This window comes from Salmo salar, chromosome 19 (genome assembly GCF_965601325.2).
Source record: "Salmo salar chromosome 19, fSalSal1, whole genome shotgun sequence".
Classification (NCBI taxonomy): Eukaryota; Metazoa; Chordata; class Actinopteri; order Salmoniformes; family Salmonidae; genus Salmo; species Salmo salar.
Window position 1 is genome coordinate 80184436 of NC_138309.1, and position 24074 is coordinate 80208509.

At 44.2% G+C, this 24074-nt stretch overlaps 1 protein-coding gene across 2 annotated transcripts in view; it reads right to left on the reverse strand.

Moving 5' to 3' along the window:
* Positions 1-24074, reverse strand: part of LOC106579641 (piezo-type mechanosensitive ion channel component 2) — a 256001-nt gene that overhangs the window by 189059 nt on the left and 42868 nt on the right. For both annotated transcript variants that reach the window (XM_045702749.2, XM_045702748.2), the window contains exon 3: positions 10494-10619. In XM_045702749.2, coding sequence (XP_045558705.2) covers positions 10494-10619 — 126 coding nt within the window. The remainder of the gene's footprint in view (positions 1-10493; positions 10620-24074) is intronic.

Consider the following 24074-nt stretch of genomic DNA (forward strand, 5'->3'; position numbering starts at 1 on the left):
CAGCAACCCGTCGACAAGAGCCCATATCTAGGCTATAGTGTGATGCGCTGATCTGGATATCACTGGGAGAGAAGCACTTCACTTAGACACGAGCAGTCTGGTGGATCAACGAAGCCTCAGAAGTCCTAATTATAACATTTGTCTGTCAACACGGATACAACGCCCCTTCCTAGATCATGCTACATACCTGGATTAGCCTAACACTGATTACTGTACATAGTGAATTTAGTGCAGATTTACTGCTACTTCCCTTAATCTTTCTCTCTCTATCACTCTATGATGTCATGGTCACAGGAATGGTGGAAATCACCTGGGCATTAGGTCATAACTCAAAGGAGGTAGCCAATAAAAGTGAAGCCTCCAGTGTGTCCATACAAACAGCACATAAAAATGAGAGAGCGCAAGCTGTTGGGAAGGTAGGAAGGACACGAGGAAGAACAAAAGGACCCTCAAATAGAAACTCAAAGAAAACTATTTCTGGTATTCATTCAAGACAGCTTGTAACAGTTAATTTTCCCAAAATAACAATGAGCAATTCAGAAACACCTGTGGTCAAGACAGTCTAAAAACAATCCCTCAGCTCCCCCAGCAGAAAAACAACAGTGGTTTCCTTCTGCTGAGAGTGAGCCATTTTAGAAGCTGTCTGTGTTGCGGAGCACAATGTTTTCATATGGCTTATTCTACAGATGATGGCTGTTCGGGGAAAACAAGGCATAAAACACGCCAAAAGTCTTTCTGAACAACATGGGAAATCTACCAAAGCAGACTCCTACAAGCCTGTACAATGCTTCGACAATGTAAACAAATTGTGGTTGAGACATCTTGTAAAAACCTGCAAACTACCATAGAAATTCCTTTAAAGAAAACAGGGAAAAACTTTCAGTTTGCATTGTGGGAATCAATTGCAGTCATGTAATTTTGGGGGGGAATATCAAAGACTGAGGTCCTCTGTGGATTGTTAAGCTACAGTACTGAGAGCTAATTGCGTTTTTGGTTGGGCTTACAGACGTTGAGTTTTTGTGTAGTTATGGCGATAGAGGAGGACATAAGACATAAAGACCTGTTCCTTCCTGGAAGTTTCTTAATGATGACCTTATCTTAACCTCTACTTCTCCTATTCAATTGGAAACAGACGGACAGACAAACGGACGGACGGACGTACACCTGGTAAACATGGCTGCAGCTCCCTTGCTGACTGACCAAGCACACATCCGAGGTTAGGCCAAGTCAGTAGAGGGCCAAATCGAGGGGGCCGCTAAGTCGATGATTTGAAACAAGATCTTTTCACTATTCTTCACTGTTATTAGTTGGGACAAGGGGTGCAATCCAGGCGGGGAAGATACGACTGAAGCTCTGGCACAGATGCTTTCAACCTCCCACCTCCACACAGCCTACTGTGGGACACGTCTACAACCTTATTATTGGGTTTGACATTTTGTTTACCTTCATTCTGACCAATAACGTAGCTCGTGGAAACTGAAAGTTATCAGGACCCCATCCTCTCCTTGGTCCGTGCTGCCTGCATCCCTATGAAATGTGGCTCATGGTTGCATCGTGTGAATTGGGCTGCACATCCTGGGGAAGATGATTCTTATAGCAGGACACTCAGAGCTATAAATGACAAAAACAGGAGTCACCTTTTGGATGTTTTGTCATTTTTGCTGGCAGCTCTTGAAAATGTTGATAGGTGAAAAAGTCTTGTTGCTGGTGTCCTGACAAGCCCAGTGGAGCTCGTACACACACTGCCTATGTCACGTCCTGACCAGTAAAAGAGGTTATTTGTTATTGTAGTTTGGTCAGGACGTGGCAGGGGTGTGTTTGTTTTGTGTTGTCGGGGTTTTTGGGTTGTGTTCTATGTTTTGTATTTCTATGTTCTATTTTTTCTATTTCTATGTCTAGTTTATTGTTTTGACCTTCAATTGGAGGCAGCTGTTCCTCGTTGCCTCTAATTGAAGGTCCTAGTTAGTAGGGGTGTTTTTTCTATGGGATTTGTGGGTAGTTGTTTCCTGTTTAGTGTTTGTTGCACCTGACAAGACTGTTTTCATCGGGCTTTTTGTTCAGTGTTCATTTTTTGTTTAATGAAGAAGATAATGAGTGTTCACATTCCCGCTGCGTTTTGGTCCAATCCCTACGACGCCCGTGACATCCAACTACACTCCAAGGGTAAATCTCTATTACTATTTCTACTAGTAATTTTTACTAGTAAAGTTTACTAAGTTAGATGCACATACAAAAAGTAGGTTTCTGGAGTGCTCCAAATATTCACTTCTTAATATCAATTTAACCGACACCACATTTTATCTGTGGCTTTTCTCAAGGTACATTTTGGTATAAGTCTACTAGAAAAGTATTAGCTGGGTGCGTCGCGCAACTTTTTTAATAATTTTTTTTTTAATGTATTTAACTAGGAAAGCCACTTAAGAACAAATTCTTATTTACAATGACGGCCTAGTCCGGCCAAACCCTAACCCGGACGACAATTGTGCGCCGCCCTATGGGACTCCCAGTCACGGCCAGTTGTGATACAGCCTGGAATCGACTCAGGGTCTGTAGTGACGCCTCTAGCACTGAGATGCAGTGCCTTAGACCGCTGTGCCACTCGGGAGCTTAAACCCACACTTTTGACTTACCTCACATTACAAGGGCAGTTCAACTGTAGACTACACTATCTCAGATGTCCCAGTCTCTATTCACATAGCAATCCCCTTTCTCTCGCCACAGCACTCTCTTATAGCAGCCAGGCAAATTTTTAATCCCCCTTTTATCTCTGACCTCACCTAGGGTTCCCTCCACAGAAGGACTACTTGTTTTCGCTCCCTCTCTCGCTCCTTCACTTCACTCTGCGTTCTGAGGGCCGCACGCCCCCTCCCCGGCATATTCTATACAGTGGAGATTTATTCCCTGCCAACAGAGACAGAGGCAGGGAGATGTCATTTTGTGCACGACCAGGAAATACACCGAGCTGCGTCGGGATGCAGTGAGGATACAGTGGCGAGGGCGAAAAGTGAGTGTGCGCCTCAAAGTTTTCCTAAAGTTCTATTAGTATCTTGTTGTTAAGGCCATGTTGACTAGCCACCCCTCCCCCCTTCAAGCCTGTACAGTACCGTACACACACCCCCATAACGTACTCAAAGGCCACTTGGACCTGGAGGAAATATAAAAACAAAGGAAATGGTGTTGACTGTTGGACAATCAGATAACCTTCCCTGTGTGAAGGAGTGCTTCTTGTTTGGGCTTGGCTTCCCCCTTAACTAGCGCTGTGATGTCATAGCTGCTGGTCAACGAAGTGCACTGCAATGAACCGCTCACTGTTGAATGCTGCTAACAGGGATCCTCAACATAATGCAGTGCATCAAATGCTGTCAGAAGTGAAAGTTCATATGGGCATAGTTCACATCAGTTTGCTCAATTGAAATCCTAGACTGGAATTCGACCAAACCCGCACTGTGGTAAACTTGGATTGCAATAACACATATTGCAGAGACAAAAAAAAGCCCCAAAATTATGTAATCATTTTGACAAGATCTAATTAAACTCCTCTTTCCGCAGTGCAAGATTAGCAAAGTGTGAATTTGATGGATTCTGCCTCCCTTGCAACTCAACACAGCGCAGTACATCCCCAACCAATCAGGTTTATTGTACTGTAAGGTTCTCCTGTCAGCAGTAAACAGATGTGAGATCCCGTGACACACTGAGATAGTAGACTCTAGCCTACTGCTATGAATAGAAAGTCAGAAAGCAATAAAAGTAGGAATGCTGATTCCCATGATAAAACCAACTAAACTTTTGTTTTAAAGCCCCATATGACATAGTAGAAAATAGATGTTGGCAATGTTCTCTATAACATCACTTGGTGTCAGTTCATTTCAGTTCAGTTCCAAGGGGTTCTACCTGGAACCAAAAAGGGTTCTACCTGGAACCAAAAAGGGTTCTACCTGGAACCAAAAAGGGTTTTCCTGTGGGGACAGCCGATGAATGGTTTTGGAACCCTTTGTTCTAATAGTGTGCATAGAATTCGAACAAGGCTATTACTAGAACAGATATTCAGGTCACAGTTGCTGTCCCTGACGTTTCAGTAAGGCCAAACAATGACTACAAAGTATCAAGCGATAGCTTGTTTGAACACAGTGTTCTTTAGGGACACTACGTTATTACCACAGTGCTACAGTCTGTTGTAGGTTGTATCATGCTGAAAGTCCTCCCTGAAGATGCACACCAAGCTAGGTGCAGCATTTCCCTGAAAATGGAACAGAACTGTCACTAACGCAAGGAAAAACGATAACAAACGCCTGTAACTTAATGTAAAGTCAGTTTACAAGTACCATAATTCAAAACCGTCAACATATCTAACTTTAGAAGTATAGCTGAGTTAATAGTAAGTGTGTTGTGTTTACACAGTGGTCAAATGTAGCTACCGATTAGAGGCCATATCAATCATCATGATGCTGGTTAAGAAATCGAGTCCAACCAGCTACTGTGGAGGATTCCCTTACAGAAAAAACACACAAAGTGTTCCAGAAACACATGATCTTAATCTTATGTGAAGTTAATGTGATAACATGTGTCAACATGTAAAGCAACATGTGCTAACATGAAACTACATATGTGAATACATTTGATCACCTGTGAAGTGTTGCAAAAGCAAATGTTTTCACATGATTTCACATCTGAAATTTCATGTGAAATCAAGTGATTTTCCACATCTGAAATCATATGTTTTTTTCTGTAAGGATTGTAATGAGTGTTTCCAATGATATTATCCTTATATATACTGAGTGTACAAAACATTGAGAACACCTTCTCTTTCCATAACAGAGACTGACCAGGCGAAAGTTAAATCCAATTTCATCAGTGTAGATATTGTCTCATCGCTGCAACTTAATGGGCTTGGGAGGCAAAGATCACGCATCCTCTGAAACATGACCCGTCAAACCACACTTCTTAACATCCAACCGCACCAATCTGTCAGAGGAAACACCATTCAACTGATGACCAAGGTCCACCTACAGGCACCTGGCGCGCCACAAGAGCACAATGAGCCAAGTAAAGCCCCCCCAGCCAAACCTTCCCCTAACGACTCTCCCCTAACGACGCTGGGCCAATTGTGCACAGCCCTAAGGAACTCCCGAGGACGGCCAGTTGTGATACAGCCTGGGATCGAACCCAGGTCTACAGTGACACCTCTACCACTGCGATGCAGTGCCTTAGACCGCTGCACCACTCGGGAGGCCTCCAAAAGACAGATTTTTAAGACATGGATTGTGTATGTGTGCTATTCAGAGGGGGAATGGGTAAGACAAAAGACTGAAGTGCCTTTGAACAGGGTATGGTAGTAGGTGCCAGGCGCACCGGTTTGTGTCAGAACTGCAACTCTGCTGGGTTTTTTGTGCTCAACAGTTTCCAGTGTGTATCAAGAATGGTCTACCACTCAAAGGACATCCAGTCGACTTGACACAACTGTGGGAAGCGTTGGAGTCAACATGGGCCAGCATCCCTGTGGAACGCTTTCAACACCTTGTAGATTCCATGCCCTGACGAATTGAGGCTGTTCTGAGGGAAAAAAGGGGTTCAACTCAATATTAGGATGGCATTCCTAATCTTTGGTACACTCAGTGTATACTGTAACAGGGAGTAAATAGTATGACCTAAGAGTAACAGCAAAATTCAGAGGTTAGTTAGAGCAGGGGTTCTGAAACGTTTTCACTCAGGCCCCCCTTCCAGCATTGGGGAACAATAATAATAATATAGTTATAATATACTATACAGTAGTATATTATAGTATACTACCCCCACAGTTTGGGAACCACTGAGGTAGAGAATAACTTGCTCTTCACACTACTGTATAGTAGAGAGGAGACAGGAGCTGTGCTCGAGCTTAACCTTTACACGTTTGGCAACAACGTGTCACAACGCAAAGGAACTGAAGGAACTTGATTGAGGAGGGGTTTCAGGAGAATATTTTGAGGAGGTAGCCTAAGTGAGAAAGAACACTAGCATGGAGGAATGAGACATCAACAGGAATGACAGGAAAGGGGGATGACAGAGTGAAAGAAGAGTATAAAAGGGTGATCTGGAACAGGGGTAGACAGATGTAGTGAGGCAAAGCAGAGTGACACACAAACAACCTCCCACATCTGTCTGACCTGTGCCTGGGCCTACCACCAGCACACCGTGCTCTGCTGGGTTCCCATTGGTTCCCCTGGGGCCCCAAACTTTGACCTTTGAGAGCCATGCTGAGGACCCTGGGAGACAGCCGCCACGCCTGGGGGCGTAGAGACTCGCGTTCACTTCCCCCGGTGTTCATCTTACAATGCCAACCACAGTACAACACCCGCCCTGTCACAGAGGACCAATGTGGTCATGTACATTAGCTCTAAGTAAAAGAATAAGAGAAATGTAAGCTGACATGAATCCAGATGGAATCTAAATCATCCAATCATAGAGGGATTCAGTCATGTTCGGGTGTTGGAAGGAACAGTACATAAGGGATGGACAGCCAGGTCATCCGTGATACAAGTCAGTATTTGACGTGGAAACCGGCAACTAGGGGCAACAGTAAGCACTGTTACCTTTAAGTTGGTTTTGGTTTTGCTAGGTCATAGTTGACGGGAAAGGTGGATGGATGTAAGCATCTGTCTCTGATTACAAAGGTTGCAAGTTTAAATCCAGCAATGGAAAGTTTACCTTAACCACTCTGAGTTAATACCTAACCTTAAGATTTCTGAGTTAATGCGTAAATTTAACCCTAACCTTAAACATTTGGAGTTAATTTGATGTTTAAGAAACATGGATAAGCGTCTAATTCTGACGTGAGACTGTGAGAACTAGTTGGGGATGGAAGGGCCAGTACATATGGGAATGGAAGGGCCAGTACATAAGGGATGGAAGGGCCAGTACATAAGGGATGGAAGGGCCAGTACATATGGGAATGGAAGGGCCAGTACATATGGGAATGGAAGGGCCAGTACATATGGGGATGGAAGGGCCAGTACATATGGGATGGAAGGGCCAGTACATAAGGGATGGAAAGGCCAGTACATAAGGGATGGAAGGGCCAGTACATAATGGATGGAAGGGCCAGTACATAAGGGATGGAAGGGCCAGTACATATGGGAATGGAAGGGCCAGTACATAAGGGATGGAAGGGCCAGTACATAAGGGATGGAAGGGCCAGTACATAAGGGATGGAAGGGCCAGTACATAAGGGATGGAAAGGCCAGTACATAAGGGATGGAAGGGCCAGTACATAAGGGATGGAAGGGCCAGTACATAAGGGATGGAAGGGCCAGTACATAAGGGATGGAAGGGCCAGTACATAAGGGATGGAAGGGCCAGTACATAAGGGATGGAAGGGCCAGGGCCCGGTTGCATAAAACATCTTAAGTGTTTCCCTTAAGGGTTTACCTTAAGGAATAATGTTCCCTTACCTAAGGGAATTGTATAAGGGCGTAGCATAGAGCCCCTCAAAAATGTCTTTAGGTAAGGGCCTACTTAGGGGCTTTTACAGTAGTTTGAAGACATGTATGGCAGATAGAGTCTCTGACTACCATGGAGAAGGCCTGATTCACTGACTAAATGTCTCGTCAAAGAGATCTTTCATTTTGTGAGAGAGCAAAATAGAACTTATATAATCAAGACAGGATAACCAAATTGATTCAGAAAATAAAACACGTTTCTTTTAGTTACTTTTTTCTCAACATGTTTATATTACTTTCTAGTATGTCAAGCTAGCTTACAGAGTAGCTATAGCTAACTAGCCAAGTAGCTTTGCAGCCATGGATTGGAACTGTAGTGCCCTCAATTATTTAGCCAAGAGCATTGTCTATAGTATCCACTATTATTTACCAAAGAGCACCGTCTATACTGTCCACTATTATTTACCCAAGAGCACCGTCTATACTGTCCACTATTATTTACCCAAGAGCACCGTCTATACTGTCCACTATTATTTACCCAAGAGCACCGTCTATACTGTCCACTATTATTTACCCAAGAGCACCGTCTATAGTGAACACTATTATTTACCCAAGAGCACCGTCTATAGTGAACACTATTATTCACCCAAGAGCACCGTCTCTGGTGTACACTACCCAAGAGCACCGTCTATGGTGTCCACTATTATTTACCCAAGAGCACCGTCTATGGTGTACACTACCCAAGAGCACCGTCTATAGTGTCCACTATTATTTACCCAAGAGCACCGTCTATACTGTCCACTATTATTTACCCAAGAGCACCGTCTATACTGTCCACTATTATTTACCCAAGAGCACCGTCTATAGTGAACACTATTATTTACCCAAGAGCACCGTCTATAGTGTGCACTATTATTTACCCAAGAGCACCGTCTATGGTGTCCACTATTATTTACCCAAGAGCACCGTCTATACTGTCCACTATTATTTACCCAAGAGCACCGTCTATGGTGTCCACTATTATTTACCCAAGAGCACCGTCTATACTGTCCACTATTATTTACCCAAGAGCACCGTCTATACTGTCCACTATTATTTACCCAAGAGCACCGTCTATGGTGTCCACTATTATTTACCCAAGAGCACCGTCTATGGTGTCCACTATTATTTACCCAAGAGCACCGTCTATACTGTCCACTATTATTTACCCAAGAGCACCGTCTATGGTGTCCACTATTATTTACCCAAGAGCACCGTCTATGGTGTCCACTATTATTTACCCAAGAGCACCGTCTATGGTGTCCACTATTATTTACCCAAGAGCACCGTCTATGGTGTCCACTATTATTTACCCAAGAGCACCGTCTATACTGTCCACTATTATTTACCCAAGAGCACCGTCTATGGTGTCCACTATTATTTACCCAAGAGCACCGTCTATACTGTCCACTATTATTTACCCAAGAGCACCGTCTATACTGTCCACTATTATTTACCCAAGAGCACCGTCTATGGTGTCCACTATTATTTACCCAAGAGCACCGTCTATGGTGTCCACTATTATTTACCCAAGAGCACCGTCTATACTGTCCACTATTATTTACCCAAGAGCACCGTCTATGGTGTCCACTATTATTTACCCAAGAGCACCGTCTATGGTGTCCACTATTATTTACCCAAGAGCACCGTCTATGGTGTCCACTATTATTTACCCAAGAGCACCGTCTATGGTGTCCACTATTATTTACCCAAGAGCACCGTCTATACTGTCCACTATTATTTACCCAAGAGCACCGTCTATAGTGAACACTATTATTTACCCAAGAGCACCGTCTATAGTGAACACTATTATTTACCCAAGAGCACCGTCTATGGTGTCCACTATTATTTACCCAAGAGCACCGTCTATACTGTCCACTATTATTTACCCAAGAGCACCGTCTATGGTGTACACTACCCAAGAGCACCGTCTCTGGTGTACACTACCCTAGAGCACCGTCTATGGTGTACACTACCCTAGAGCACCGTCTATGGTGTACACTACCCAAGAGCACCATCTATAGTGTCCAATATTATTTCTGGTTATATTCTCTGTTCATTGCATTCTGACTGCAACTGACTTTAGCATTGCCGTAACTTTCCACTGTATTATGTTTGGCAGCCTATTTTCATCAGTATTCTGGAATTGTCCCGGGGTATTTGAGAGAAAAAAGTCTGTTAACTCAGCTGTTTACAAGAGAACAGCGTTGTCCTGTCTAGACGGAGGTTTACAGGTGATACATAATTCCAACCTTTTACCCAAAAAAACGATTTACACATCGCACACAAAGATACACCTGATTTTTTTTTTAAACTTGGTGAATTGCTGATGTTCTTTGATCGATTGTTTACTTGAAGTCTTTTGACATAACACTGTGCATGCTGACACTAGGGTCAGATGGCGTTTCAAGGGTTCTTATGCAACTTGAAGACCCCGCACATCATTTGAAACATTTTATGATTGTACTCTACACGTGAGACAGACCACCTTCGCTCTGAATTATTGGTGGGGGTTTGAATGTACTTCTGTCAGGGCAGCATGGGAGTGAGGGAGTTTTTTATTTTCATTATGTTTATCCCCATCTTGAGTGCAGATGTTGTGGCTTATATACTGCTACTCAGAGAGATTTGTGCCAGTGGTTTGCAGCAGCAACAGCGGGGCCTGTGTTGGGCCGTGGCGCAGACCGGGTCTCAGATTCTGGTCTGAAAACCCTGGTGTCGGGCCAGTGGGTAACCTGATCTAGGCGTGGACTGGGCTGTAACCTCCGCTCACCCCCACCCTGCAGCCCCAGCCGGCCCATGTCCCACTCACTGGGGTGGATGCTCCCTCTACAGACTTCAACCCTTTTATTGTCCCCAGCACAAGGTGAAAAATATCTGGGATACTTTAGTTCAGCTCATGAAACATGGGACCAACACTTTACATATTGCGGTTATATTTTTATTCAGTGTACATTCCATCACGTGTTCGTGTCTGTAAATGAGGTAGAAATGACATCACACTTTAATGGAAGTGTAGAAGAGAAGATTGGTACTCACAGTTGAAGTTGGGTTCTATGTTGTCTCCTGCTAGCAGACTGTTGATGGTAACCTGGTAGATGATGTGTAGCAGCAGGAAAGCCATACTGGTGAAGCACAGGGACTTAAGCAGGCACCCTGTGTGACCTGAAAGAGAGAGAAATTATCCTCTAAGGTTTCTCGGATACTGAGGTCCAGTGCATAATTCAGATAGAATAGCTTACACAACATTAGAGGGTGTGTCAAGTCAAATAGTAGTAGTGGTAACTACTTCCTAGTTATGGTTCAGATTTTCCTCATGATGAAGGAGTAATAAGACTTTGAGACAAATGTTAACTTTATTAGGACGAATAAACATTTGTATTTCAACAATTTCATAACTGGTTCTCACGTCATTAGTAAGGCCATACTTTATAAACACAATGCATTTTACCAAATCATATTCGATGCATGACAGAGCTAAAAAACACTCGCAACTAACTATTCATCGCCCAATACTCCACCGACTGTAGAGTAACGTTAGATACTTGTTATTGACAGAGTGGAGACCTCACGGCCCAATTATTACATTTTACATTTTAGTCATTTAGCAGACGCTCTTATGCAGAGTGACTTACAGTAGTGAATGCATACATTTCATTTCATGCATTTTTCAAAAAAAAATTGTACTGGCCCCCCGTGGGAATTGAACTCACAACCCTGGCGTTGCACACACCATGCTGGCATTGCAAGCACCATGCTCTACCAACTGAGCCACAGGGAAGACTGGCAGTGGTTGGTAATCCAGAGTAGAGCGCAAAGGTACAGGACAGCAGGCAGGGTCAGGGCAGGCAAGGGGTTTCCAGTTCACATAGCTTAACCTGTCTGGTCCCATCCTAATAGGCCAGGCCTGCAGTAATCCACCTCCATTAATCCTAATACAGTACTGTATTACAGGTTTCCCCGCTGACCAGGGCCAGTAATATCCCAGTGATATTTTTGGCAGGCCGGTGGCCATCCGTCATGTTTGGACCAACCTAAACACATGGTGACCTCTAAAGTCAAATGTGATGGATAAAACAGAGCTCAACAACTAGTGATGATTGACCGACTGTCTGATTTGATGGCTGATTGGACGGGTTGCTTAGAGATTTTTTACATTTACGTCATTTAGCAGACGCTCTTATCCAGAGCGACTTACAAAATGTTGATAGGAGTGATTAGGGGACGATGCAGAGGTGTCTGGATGTCTTGCAGGGAAAAAGTATGATAAAGCAGTGGGAAGTGAACAAGAACAAACCCCTGAATGGAAATGCTTTAGCTGGTTCAGTCGATTGGTACAACTGTCACGCCCTGATCTGTTTCACCTGTCTTTGTGATTTGTCTCCACCCTCCTCCAGGTGTTGCCCATCTTCCCCATTATCCCCTGTGCATTTATACCCGTGTTATCTGTTTGTCTATTGCCTGTTCGTTTTGTTCCTCAAACCTACCAGAGTTTTTCCCCTTGCTCCTGCCTTGTCTATTTTCTTGTTTTCCCAGTTTTGTCTTTTGTGCCTGCCCTGACCCTGCCTGCTGTCCTGTACCTTTGCCCTCTACTCTGGATTACCGACCTCTGCCTGCCTGCCCTGACCATGACCCTGACCCTGCCTGCCGTCTGGTACCTTTGCCCCACTACTCTGGATTACCGACCTCTGCCTGCCTGCCCTGACCATGACCCTGACCCTGCCTGCCGTCTGGTACCTTTGCCCCACTACTCTGGATTACCGACCTCTGCCTGCCTGCCCTGACCATGACCCTGACCCTGCCTGCCGTCTGGTACCTTTGCCCCACTACTCTGGATTACCGACCCCTGCCTGACCAGACACTGAGCCTGCCTGCCGTCCTGTACCTTTGCCTGCCCGTGTTCGAATTAATGAACTTTTGTTACTTCGACATTGTCTGCACCTGGGTCTTACCTTCAAATGTGTTAGTATAAACTGGCAATGACTGACCCAGCAGACTCGGACCAGCTGTGCAACTCCATCGCCTCCCAAGGAGCTGTCATTGGAAGGCACGAGGAGTTGCTTCATGGTCTGATGGAACAGTTCCAGGTTGAAGCCGAACATCACGAACAAGCATTGGACACATTACGGGAGCAAGTCTGTGGGTTGTCTACTAGGCAGCCTACCACGACGATAACCTCTCGGCCCCTCAGTAACCCGGCTGGTAGCAGTGCCGTTACCCAGGTTTCCCGGGAACCCCGCTTACCTCCCCTGGAGCACTTCGATGGAGAGTCAAGAACTTGTCGGGCGTTTCTCACTCAGCGTTCCCTTGTCATGGAGCTGCAACCTTCCTCTTTTCCCTCAGACCGCTCTAAGATAGACTACCTCATCACGCTGATGTCCAGGAGGGCCCTCGCTTGGGCTACTGCCATTTGGGAACAACAGTCAGCCGTATGCTTCAGTCTAGAGGGATTCGTGGTGGAGGTGAGAAGTTAGAGGCTCCGTGGTCCGGGAGAGAGGCTGCCCGGAAGTTGCTTTGGGAGGATTCCCTCAGTGTGGCAGACTATGTGACGGAGTTCTGCACGCTAGCAGTGGAGGGTACCTGGAACCCGGAAACACTGTTTGACACGTTCCTGCACGGATTATCGAAGGAGATAAAGGATGAACTTGCAGCCCAAGATCTACCGACGGATCTCGACACTCTCTCATCGTTTTAACCATCCGGATCGATGGTCGGCTACGGGAACGTAGGAGGGAGAAGAGGTCCGATTGTGGTCCCAATCGCTCACTCAAGGATCCCACCTTGCATCTGAACTCCGGAAGTCCCCGGCGTCTACGTCCCTGAGAGGATCCGAGCTTACCTGAGTCCCTCCAAGAGCCTCCGGAGACTGCCGATTCACCTCTTTCCGAGCTGATGCAGCTCGGTAGGGCTAGGCTGTCTCCAGCCGAACACGTACACAGACTTGAGACCCAGAGTTGTCTGTATGCGGTACTGCCGGTCATTATGTGTCTACCAGTCCCTTCATGAGACCTAGCTCATTAGTTGGAGTGAGTACTCTGGTGGGTCTTAAAGATCATTTTTCATCTCCCCTGGCTCGCCCCCCTCTCCGTGCCATCCTGCGGTGGGGCGACCAGTCCAAGTCTCTCCACATCGGGGGCCAATGTGAGTTTTTATGGACGTTAGCCTGGCGTCTGAGCTGGGCATCCCCACACAACCCCTCTCCATTCCCATGGGTGTTAGAGCGCTGGACTCTATAGGCCGGGTCACCCACCAGACCACCCCCGTCAACCTACGAGTGTCGGGGAACCACAGCGAGATGATCCAGTTCCTGCTGGTTGAGTCTCCGCAGGTTCCTGTGGTATTGGGATTCTCTTGGCTCCAGCGACACAATCCCTCTATTAACTGGTCTACTGGTGCAATCGTGGGCTGGAGTCCGTTCTGCCACATTCATTGCCTGAAGTCAGCTCTGCCTGCCCCAGGACGTCTTCCTGGGGGCTTAGAATTTGCCACGGACCTCTTCGCCAGCCCTGTGGAGTACCAGGACCTCCGGGAGGGGTTCAGTAAGGCCCGAGCCACTTCGCTTCCTGAGCCCCGACCGGTATCCAAGAAGGTCAAGCCAGATGCGCTGGCGACACCCATATAGCCCCGCGACTACACCCCCAAAAGCCAAAACCTTTCCCCCCTGCTCCAAGATTATTAACCCCTTTGCTGTTCGTGCTCTGTTGCCCCGTACCCTCCGTATACTTCCTACATTTCCTGTGTCTAGAATTAAACCCATGTCTCACAGCCCTTTGTCTCCTGTTTTTCCCCTTGCTCCTGCCTTGTCTACATTCCTGTTTTCTAATGTTGTCCTTTCTGCCTACCCTGACCCTGCCTGCCCTGACCATGACCCTGACCCTGCCTGCCGTCTGGTACCTTTGCCCCACTACTCTGGATTACCGTCCTCTGCCTGACCAGACACTGAGCCTGCCTGCCATCCTGTACCTTTGCTTGCCAGTGTTCAAATTAATCAACTTTTGTTACTTCAACATTGTCTGCACTTGGGTCTTACCTTCAAACATGTAACAACATCTAACCAGGAAGCAGAAAAGCCCACTCAGTTCATGGCAGATCCAAACAAGATGTTGGCAGGTTTTCATCAAAACAAACAAGTACGTGTAATATTCCTAACTATGATCCATAACTCTAAGCAAGGTATCAAATTCAGCTGACAAATTGGCACCTTCCATTTAACTCAAACCCAGACAGGCAGTGAGATGCTGATACTAGCTCAAAACATGTGAGAGAGAGCTCCCTTGACGTGTGTCAGCCACTAACTGTGCAGCTGTTAGGAGCCTGACACTGAGCAGGGGAACACTCCTGTAAACTCCCGAAGAGCCACTTCCATCTCTCTATAAGGATTAATGATCCCACTTCTGACACCAACACCTTGTGACTGACACAACTTCCATAGAAACCTGATGCTATCCTGATATGGACACTGTCCTAGTAGGGATACTCAGCTATCTCTCTCCCCACTATCTCTCAGCTATCTCTCTCCCCACGGGGGGCCAGCACAGGAAAAAAAAAAAAATGTATGAAATTGTATGAAATGTATGCATTCACTACTGTAAATCGCTCTGGATAAGAGCGTCTGCTAAATGACTAAAATGTAAATGTAGAAAGTGTGACTCCCACATGTAATTATGTTATGAATCAAATATTGTGCTCACATATGGCGGTGTCCGCAGGTTGATCAACTTAGAGCCAAACTTCAGGTATACGTCTAACATTGGATTGAACTTCCTGTAAAACACTGGGGCTACAATTAAAGTCAAATGTCAAATCTGTGGTGTATTAACATTGCATTTGCCGCAATTGCACGCCAATAAAGGTGTTTTAAGTGAATGGTCTTGAGCATCCAATTATAGTTTGTTTTAGATTAGACATTTGAGATGTATTATTCCAACCCAACATGGCTGCAGCGTAACTTTCACACTCCCTTACATACACCGTAGCCAAAGGCAATCCCCATCCATTGTAGTTCTCTTCCATAACAGGCTGTATGTATGAGAAAGAGAGGGTGCCACTACACACTTTTCATGAGGCTCCACACATCAAACAGCGGACACGTTACATAATAAACACCTACTGGTTATCATTGTTTTAGCGTCTTGCGAGAGATATGGAAATGAGTTGGAGTGGCAACATGGTATGTACATTACAATGAGATACTCTTGTGGAAAAGACATCAATGAACCTATTCATGTACTGTGTTAGGAAAAAAATGTGTTTTCTAGAACCTAAAAGGGTTATTTGACTGTCCACAAAGGAGAACTCTTTGAAGAACCCTTGTTGGTTCCAGGTAAAACGCTTTTGGTTCCAATTAGAACCATTTTCAGGTTTCTACATGGAACCCAAAATGGTTCTACCTGGAACCAAAAATGGTTATCCTATGGGGACAGTTGAAGAACCCGTGTGGAACCCTTTTTTCTAGGAATGTAGTATAAACACTGAGTATATCAACCCCCCCCCCCCCGCCCCCCCCCCCCCCCCCCCCCCACACACACACACACACTTTTGCTCTCAGAACAGCCTCAATTCGTTGGGGCTTGAACTCTATAAGGTGTCGAAAACGTTCCAGAGGGATGCTGGCCCATGTTGACTCCAATGCTTCCCACAGTTGTGTCAAGTTGGCTGGATGTCTTTTGGGTGGTGGACCATTCTTGATACACACGGGAAACTATTGAGCATGGAAAAACCCAGCAGCACTACAGTTCTTGACTCAAACCAGTGTGACTGTCACCTAGTCCCATACTCTGTTCTTAAATCTTTTGTCTTGCTCATTCACCCTCAGAATGGCACACATTCACAATCCATTTCTCAATTGTCTCAAGGCTTAAAAATCTTTCTTCAACCTGTCTCCTCCCCTTCATCTCCACTGATTTGAAGTGGATTTAACAGCTGACATCAATAAGGGATTATATTCAATCACGTATTGATTCAGCATGAATGTTCACAATGGCTTCTGATAGACGTTGTACCATGTATTGAAACCATTAGAAGTACCAGGAAATTCTCAAAAACACCACTGAGAGAAAGGCGATACTCACACAGTAAACTCAAATATGGACCAGATGTGTTGTGTTGTGTGTGTATTTGTGTGTGTCTGTGTGTAAGATTTACAGAATCATGACAAAAGAGGTTGCCTTGGCATATTCCAACAACAGCAACAAAAAAACATGCGATTTAGCCCTATTTCTCGCTCTCGCTCTCTCTCTCTCCATTTTCACCTCTCTTCCATTCACCACTGTGTTTGAATTAATGTTGAGATTAAAGGAAGGTATGAATCTGGATCTCAGGATGCCAGTAAAAGGAGACTGGCGAGTGGATGGTGTGTGTTTGGCGCAAGCCCCACATGTTTTTAATTCCCACGACTGTTATCTGAATTCTGAAATTTCATCAACTTAATCGCATTTAAAGATTGTCCCTGGGAGAAGTGCAGGCTGCCAAGCCTTGGGAGTGAGCTGCTTAGCTCATTGAAAGGGTCCCTAGGTCGGGTCTGGCTTGCGTGGGGCCAACGATGCTTGAGTTGCAACTTGGCTTCCATTGGCCCATAATAACTTCTAATTGTTTTGAAAGCTGCTTCTTGCCAATCCTGTTGCCCAAATGTAGAGCTCTTTATGGGCCATCACAAATCAGTGATCGGGAGTAAATCACATTATTACAAAATACACTCTAATCTATGACCCTTTACTGCTGTTCTAACAGAGAGAGAACAGCATATTTGTGAGTCCATACTGTCAGACCGAGAATTCTTTTATTTATTTAACTAGATGTGTCAGTTAAAACCTGATGTGGATAGGGGGCAGTATTTTCACGGCCGGATGAAAAAACGTACCCGATTTTAAACTGGTTACTACTCTTGCCCAGACACGAGAATATGCATATTATAGTAGATTTGGTAGATGTAGTAGATTTGGATAGAAAACACTCTGAAGTTTCTAAAACTGTTTGAATGGTGTCTGTGAGTATAACAGAACTCATATGGCAGGCAAAAACCTGAGAAAATGTCAACCAGGAAGTGGAGGATCTGAGAATTGTAGTTCTTCTTTCTAGCCCCTTTCAAAACTACAGTATCTGTGGGGTTACGTTGCACTTTCTAAGGCTTCCATTGGCTGTCTAAAGCCTTCAGAAAGTGGTTTGAGCATTCTCCTGTCACTGGGCAGATAATAGGAGCTCAGTTTCTGAGTGGACTGCCTGGCAACAAAGGGATTGGATATGCGTGGTCCCGCAAGCGCACTGTTTTTTCTTTTTCTCCTTGAATGAATACGCTATTGTCGGTTTGAATATTATCGCATTTCTACGTTAAAAATACCATAAAGATTGATTTTAAACAGCGTTTGACATGCTCCTAAGTACGGTAATGGAACATTTTGACTTTTTGTGTCTCGAATTGCGCTCGCGCGTTAGTCTTTGGATAGTGACCTGAACGCACGAACAAAACGGAGGTATTTGGACATAACTATGGATTATTTCGAACAAAAACAACATTTCTTGTGGAAGTAGCAGTCCTGGGAGTGCATTCTGATGAAAATCAGCAAAGGTAAGAGCATATTTCTAATACTAATTCTGAGTTTAGGTTGCCCCGAACTTGGCGGGTGTCTGTATAGCTTTCTGTGATGGCGAGCTATGTACTCAGAATATTGAAAAATGTGCTTTCTCCGTAAAGCTATTTTAAAATCTGACACAGCGGTTGCATAAAGGAGTTCTGTATCTATAATTCTTAAAATAATTGTTATGTATTTTGTCAATGTTTATGATGAGTATTTTTGTAAATTCACCGGAAGTTTTTGGTGGGAATACATTTTCTGAACATCACGCGCCAATGTAAATTGCAGTTTTTGGATATAAATATGAACTTGATCGAACAAAACATGCATGTATTGTGTAACATGATGTCCTAGGAGTGTCATCTGATGAAGATCATCAAAGGTTAGTGCTTCATTTAGCTGTGTTAGCGGAACGTCTAGCGGAACGTCTGTCCTCAACAGGCTTTAGGTTAAGAACAAATTCTTATTTGCAATGACGGCCTACCGGGGAACAGTGGGTTAACTACCTTGTTCAGGGGCAGAAAGACAGATTTGTGGCGGCAGGTAGCCTAGTGGTTAGAGAGTTGGACTTGTAACCGAAAGGTTGCAAGATGAAATCCCCGAGTTGACAAGGCAAAATTCTGTCATTCTGCCCCTGAACAAGGCAGTTAACCCACTGTTCCTAGGCTGTCATTGAAAATAAGAATTTGTTCTTAACTGACTTGCCTAGTTAAATAAAAAAAACGACAGAATTTTACCTTGTCAGCCCTGGGATGCGACAAGTACACAATGTACATGCGTGTAGTAGTGTAGTCCATTGGTTCCCAAACTCATTTAGAGGCCAACTTACACATATGACAGAGCCGGGCCAAAATGTATAGCGCCTCCTATTGAAAATACCCCAGCAGACTGACCCCCCCACAGCTTGGGAACCACTGGTTTAGTCAATTGAAACACCACTATTTCAGTTGACAAAGTTGATCGGCATTGATTAGCTTTGTCATGGGAGCCATTGTCAATAGCAGTACAAATAGTGTGTTTGGATGATTTTACTACATCTAATCATAAGGGATGTAAAAGCCCTAATCAGCCAAAGAAATTACTGGCTCTGATTAAATATGGCCAAATGTTTTAAGGTTAATTTTGGTTACTCAAAATTATTGTAAATGTACAATGACTCAAAATGACTCAAAATGCATGTTGACTCAAAATGACTCAATCTAAGTTGTTGACATTTTGTTGTTGAAAACTATAACATTAAAACATTGTAATCCTACTTTCTGAACCAGGATACTGTAAATACATACTGCCATATGTAGACTGACCACCTGTTTGTCCCTTTACTTTTCCAAGTTAAAATGAGCTTTGTGTTAATACTATGTTACATACCCGCTCGATGTGTAATCTGTTTCATCTGGAGTAATCTAGTGGAAAGCACTTACCCTTTAATTACAGCCTAGCAAGAGATCTAAATTATGCTATCAGGCCACAGTTGCCTTCACATGCCACATCCCCTTTAAGCTGCTCTAGGAATGAATACAGGTCTAAACCAGCCTGGAGAGAATTCCTTGTGTGCAAGTCCCAAGACATATTAAACTGTGGTGTGAAGAAAATACATATTAAGTATAATTGTGCATTTAGATTAAAGTGGAGTGATACTACTAGGCCTAGAATTCTGAGGAAAGGAGTGGAGTGATACTACTAGGCCTAGAATTCTGAGGAAAGGAGTGGAGTGATACTACTAGGCCTAGAATGCTGAGGAAAGGAGTGGAGTGATACCAGATGAGCAAAATGCCTTTTATGTTCGCTTCGAGGCAAGCAACACTGAAGAATGCAAGAGAGCACCAGCTGTTCCGGATGACTGTGTGTTGACCTGTTCAAAGGTCTTGTTCACATCAGCTACTGAGAGCGTTATCATTCACAAAGCCGCGGGGCCAGATGGATTACCAGGACGTGTACTCAAAGCATGCGTGGACCAACTGGCAAGTGTCTTCACTGAAATGTTCAACCTCTACCTGACCGAGTCTGTAATACCTACATGTTTCAAGCAGACCAACATAGTCCCTGTGACTAAGGAAGTGAAGGTAACCTGCCCTGTAGCACTCACGTCAGTAGCTATGAAGTGCTTTTAACCTGTTAGGGCTAGGGGGCAGTATTGACACGGCCGGATAAAAAACGTACCCGAATTAATCTGGCTACTACTCCTGCCCAGTAACTAGAATATGCATATAATTATTGGCTTTGGATAGAAAACACCCTAAAGTTTCTAAAACTGTTTGAATGGTGTCTGTGAGTATATCAGAACTCATATGGCAGGCCAAAACCTGAGAAGATTCCATGCAGGAAGTGGCCTGTCTGACAAGTTGTGTTTCATCTTGGCTCTTTTTGTTGAAGACTGAGGATCTTTGCTATAACGTGACACTTCCTACGGCTCTCATAGGCTCTCAGAACCCGGGAAAAAGCTGAACGATATCGAGGCAGCCTCTGGCTGAAACACTTTATCGCGTTTGGCAAGTGGCCGATCAGAGTACTATGGGCTTAGGCGCGTGCCCGAGTCGACCCCATGCTTTCTTTTCTTTCATCTGTTTTCCTAAACGCAGATTCCCGGTCGGAATATTATCGCTTTTTTATGAGAAAAATGTCATAAAAATTTATTTTAAACAGCGGTTGACATGCTTCGAAGTACGGTAATGGAATATTTAGAAATGTTTTGTCACGAATTGCGCCATGCTCGTCACCCTTATTTACCCTTTCGGATAGTGTCTTGAACGCACGAACAAAACGCCGCTATTTGGATATAACAATGGATTATTTTGAACCAAACCAACATTTGTTATTGAAGTAGAAGTCCTGGGAGTGCATTCTGACGAAGACAGCAAAGGTAATAACATTTTTCTTATAGTAAATCTGACTTTGGTGAGTGCTAAACTTGCTGGGTGTCTAAATAGCTAGCCCTGTGATGCCGGGCTAGCTACTGAGAATATTGCAAAATGTGCTTTCACCGAAAAGCTATTTTAAAATCGGACATAGCGAGTGCATAGAGGAGTTCTGTATCTATAATTCTTAAAATAATTGTTATGCTTTTTGTGAACGTTTATCGTGAGTAATTTAGTAAATTCACCGGCAGTGTTCAGTGGGAATGCTAGTCACATGCTAATGTAAAAAGCTGGTTTTTGATATAAATATGAACTTGATTGAACAAAACATGCATGTGTTGTATAACATAATGTCCTAGGGTTGTCATCTGATGAAGATCATCAAAGGTTAGTGCTGCATTTAGCTGTGGTTTGGGTTTATGTGACATTATATGCTAGCTTGAAAAATGGGTGTCTGATTATTTCTGGCTGGGTACTCTGCTGACATAATCTAATGTTTTGCTTTCGCTGTAAAGCCTTTTTGAAATCGGAAAATGTGGTTAGATAAAGGAGAGTCTTGTCTTTAAAATGCTGTGAAATAGTCATATGTTTGAAAAATTGAAGTTTTTGCATTTTTGAGGAATTTGAATAACGCGCCACGGGATTACACTGGCTGTTACGTAGGTGGGACGATTTGGTGCCACCTACCCTAGAGAGGTTAAAGGCTGGTATTCGGCTCACATCAACAACCTCATCCCGGATACCCTAAGACCCACTCCAATTCGTGTACCGCCCCAACAGATCCCCAGATGACGCAATCTCAATCGCACTACACACTGTCTTTTCCCACCTGGACAAAAGGAACACCTATGTGAGAATGCTGTTAAAACCTGTTAGGGCTAGGGGGCAGTATTTGCACGGCCGGATAAAAAAACGTACCCGATTTAATCTGGTTATTACTACTGCCCAGAAACTAGAATATGCATATAATTATTGGCTTTGGATAGAAAACACCCTAAAGTTTCTAAAACTGTTTGAATGGTGTCTGTGAGTATAACAGAACTCATATGGCAGTCAAAAACCTGAGACAAATCCTGACAGGAAACTGAAATCTGATGTGTGGATATCACTTCAAACATTTGCCATTGAAACACACAGGGGCTTGCGATTCATGTAGCACTTCCTAAAGCTTCCACTAGATGTCCCCAGTCTTTACAAAGTGTTTTGAGCCTCCTACCATCAAAATTGACTCAAAGAGAGGATGTTTACCTTGGTCACAGGAAATGGGCCATTACCATTGTGACGTCGGCGCCCATGGGTACTCTCCCTTTTCGAAACGTTTTGAAAGACAATGCAACCATCCCAATGGAATATTATTGAAGCCCTGGTTGAAAAAGCCCCTAAAGATTTATGTTATACAACGTTTGACATGTTTGAACGAACTTAAATATATATTTTTTGCTCATTCCTGACGACAAGTCAGACGCAGACGGTACATTTTCACTAGCCTTCGGAGCGCGCTAACGCTATTGGGACATAAATTATTAACTTTTTTGAACAAAACTACATTTGTTATGGACCTGGGATGCCTAGAAGTGCCTTCTGATAAAGATAATCAAAGGTAAGTGATTATTTACAATAGTATTTTTGATGGTTGATCGTTCCAAGATGGCTCAAAACATGTATAGCCTAGACTATTTTTCTGGGTATACCACATCGTTTATTGCAAAGTGTGATTTCCCAGTAAAGTTATTTTTAAATCTGGCAAAGAGATGGCATTCAAGACATGTTAATCTATAAGTCTTTGAATGACAATATTACATTTTAACAATGTTTTTGAATAGTAATTTTGTAAATTGTAGCGCTAATAAACCGGAAGCATTTGAGGCAAAAGATTTTCTGAACGTCATGCGCCGATGTAAAATGCTGTTTTTATATATAAATATGAACTTTATCGAACAAAAAATGCATGTGTTGTGTAACATGATGTCCTAGGAGTGTCATCTGATGAAGGTTGTCAAAGGTTAGTGCTGCATTTAGCTGTGTTTTGGGTATTTGTGATGCATGCTAATTGCTTTGAAAATGGCTGTGTGATTATTTCTGGCTGGGTACTCTGCTGACATAATCTAATGTTTTGCTTTTGCTGTAAAGCCTTTTTGAAATCGGACAACGTGGTTCGATTTAGGAGAGGTGTATCTATAAAACGGTGTAAAATAGTCATATGTTTGAGAAATTGAAGTTATAGCATTTATGAGGTTTTGCATTTAGCGTGACGCGATTCCACTGGCTGTTGATTAGGGTGGGACGCAAGCGTCCCACTGGCCCAGAAAGGTTAATTGACTACAGCTCAGCGTTCAACACCATAGTCCCCAAAAAGCTCATTAATAAGCTAAGGACCCTGGGACTAAACACCTCCCTCTGCAACTGGATCCTGGACTTCCTGATGGGCCGCCACCAGGTGGTAAGGGTAGGCAACAACATGTCTGCCACGCTGATCCTCAACACTGGGGCCCCTCAGGGGTGCGTGCTTAGTCCTCTCCTGTACTCCCTGTTCACCCATGACTACGTGGACTGTATTGAAGCTGGTTGAGAGTTTCAAGTTCCTTGGTGTCCACATCACCAACAAACTATCATGGTCCAAACACACAAAGACAGTCGTGAAGAGGGCACGACAACACCTTTTCCCCCTCAGGAGACTGAAAAGATTCGACATGGGTCCCCAGATCCTAAAAAAGTTATACAGCTGCACCATGGAGCGCATTCTGACCGTTTGCATCACCACCTGGTATGGCAAATGCTCGGCATCTGACCGTAAGGTGCTACAAAGAGTAGTGCATACAGCCTAGTACATCACTAGGGCCATGCTTCCTGCCATCCAGCACCTACATAGTAGGCTGTGTCAGAGGAAAGCCCCAAAAATAGTCCAAAACTCCAGCCACTCAAGTCATAGACTGTTCTCTCTGCTCCCGCACGGCAAGCGGTACCGGAGCGCCAAGTCTAGGACCAAAAGGCTCCTTAACAGCTTCTAACCCCAAGCCATAAGACTGCTGAACAATTAATCAAATGGCCACCAGACTATTTACATTGACCCCCCCCACTGCTGCTACTCGCTGTATATTATCTATGCATAGTCACTTTACCCCTACCTACATGTACAAATTACCTCAACTAACCTGTACACCCGCACATTGACTCTGTACCGGTACCCCTGTATA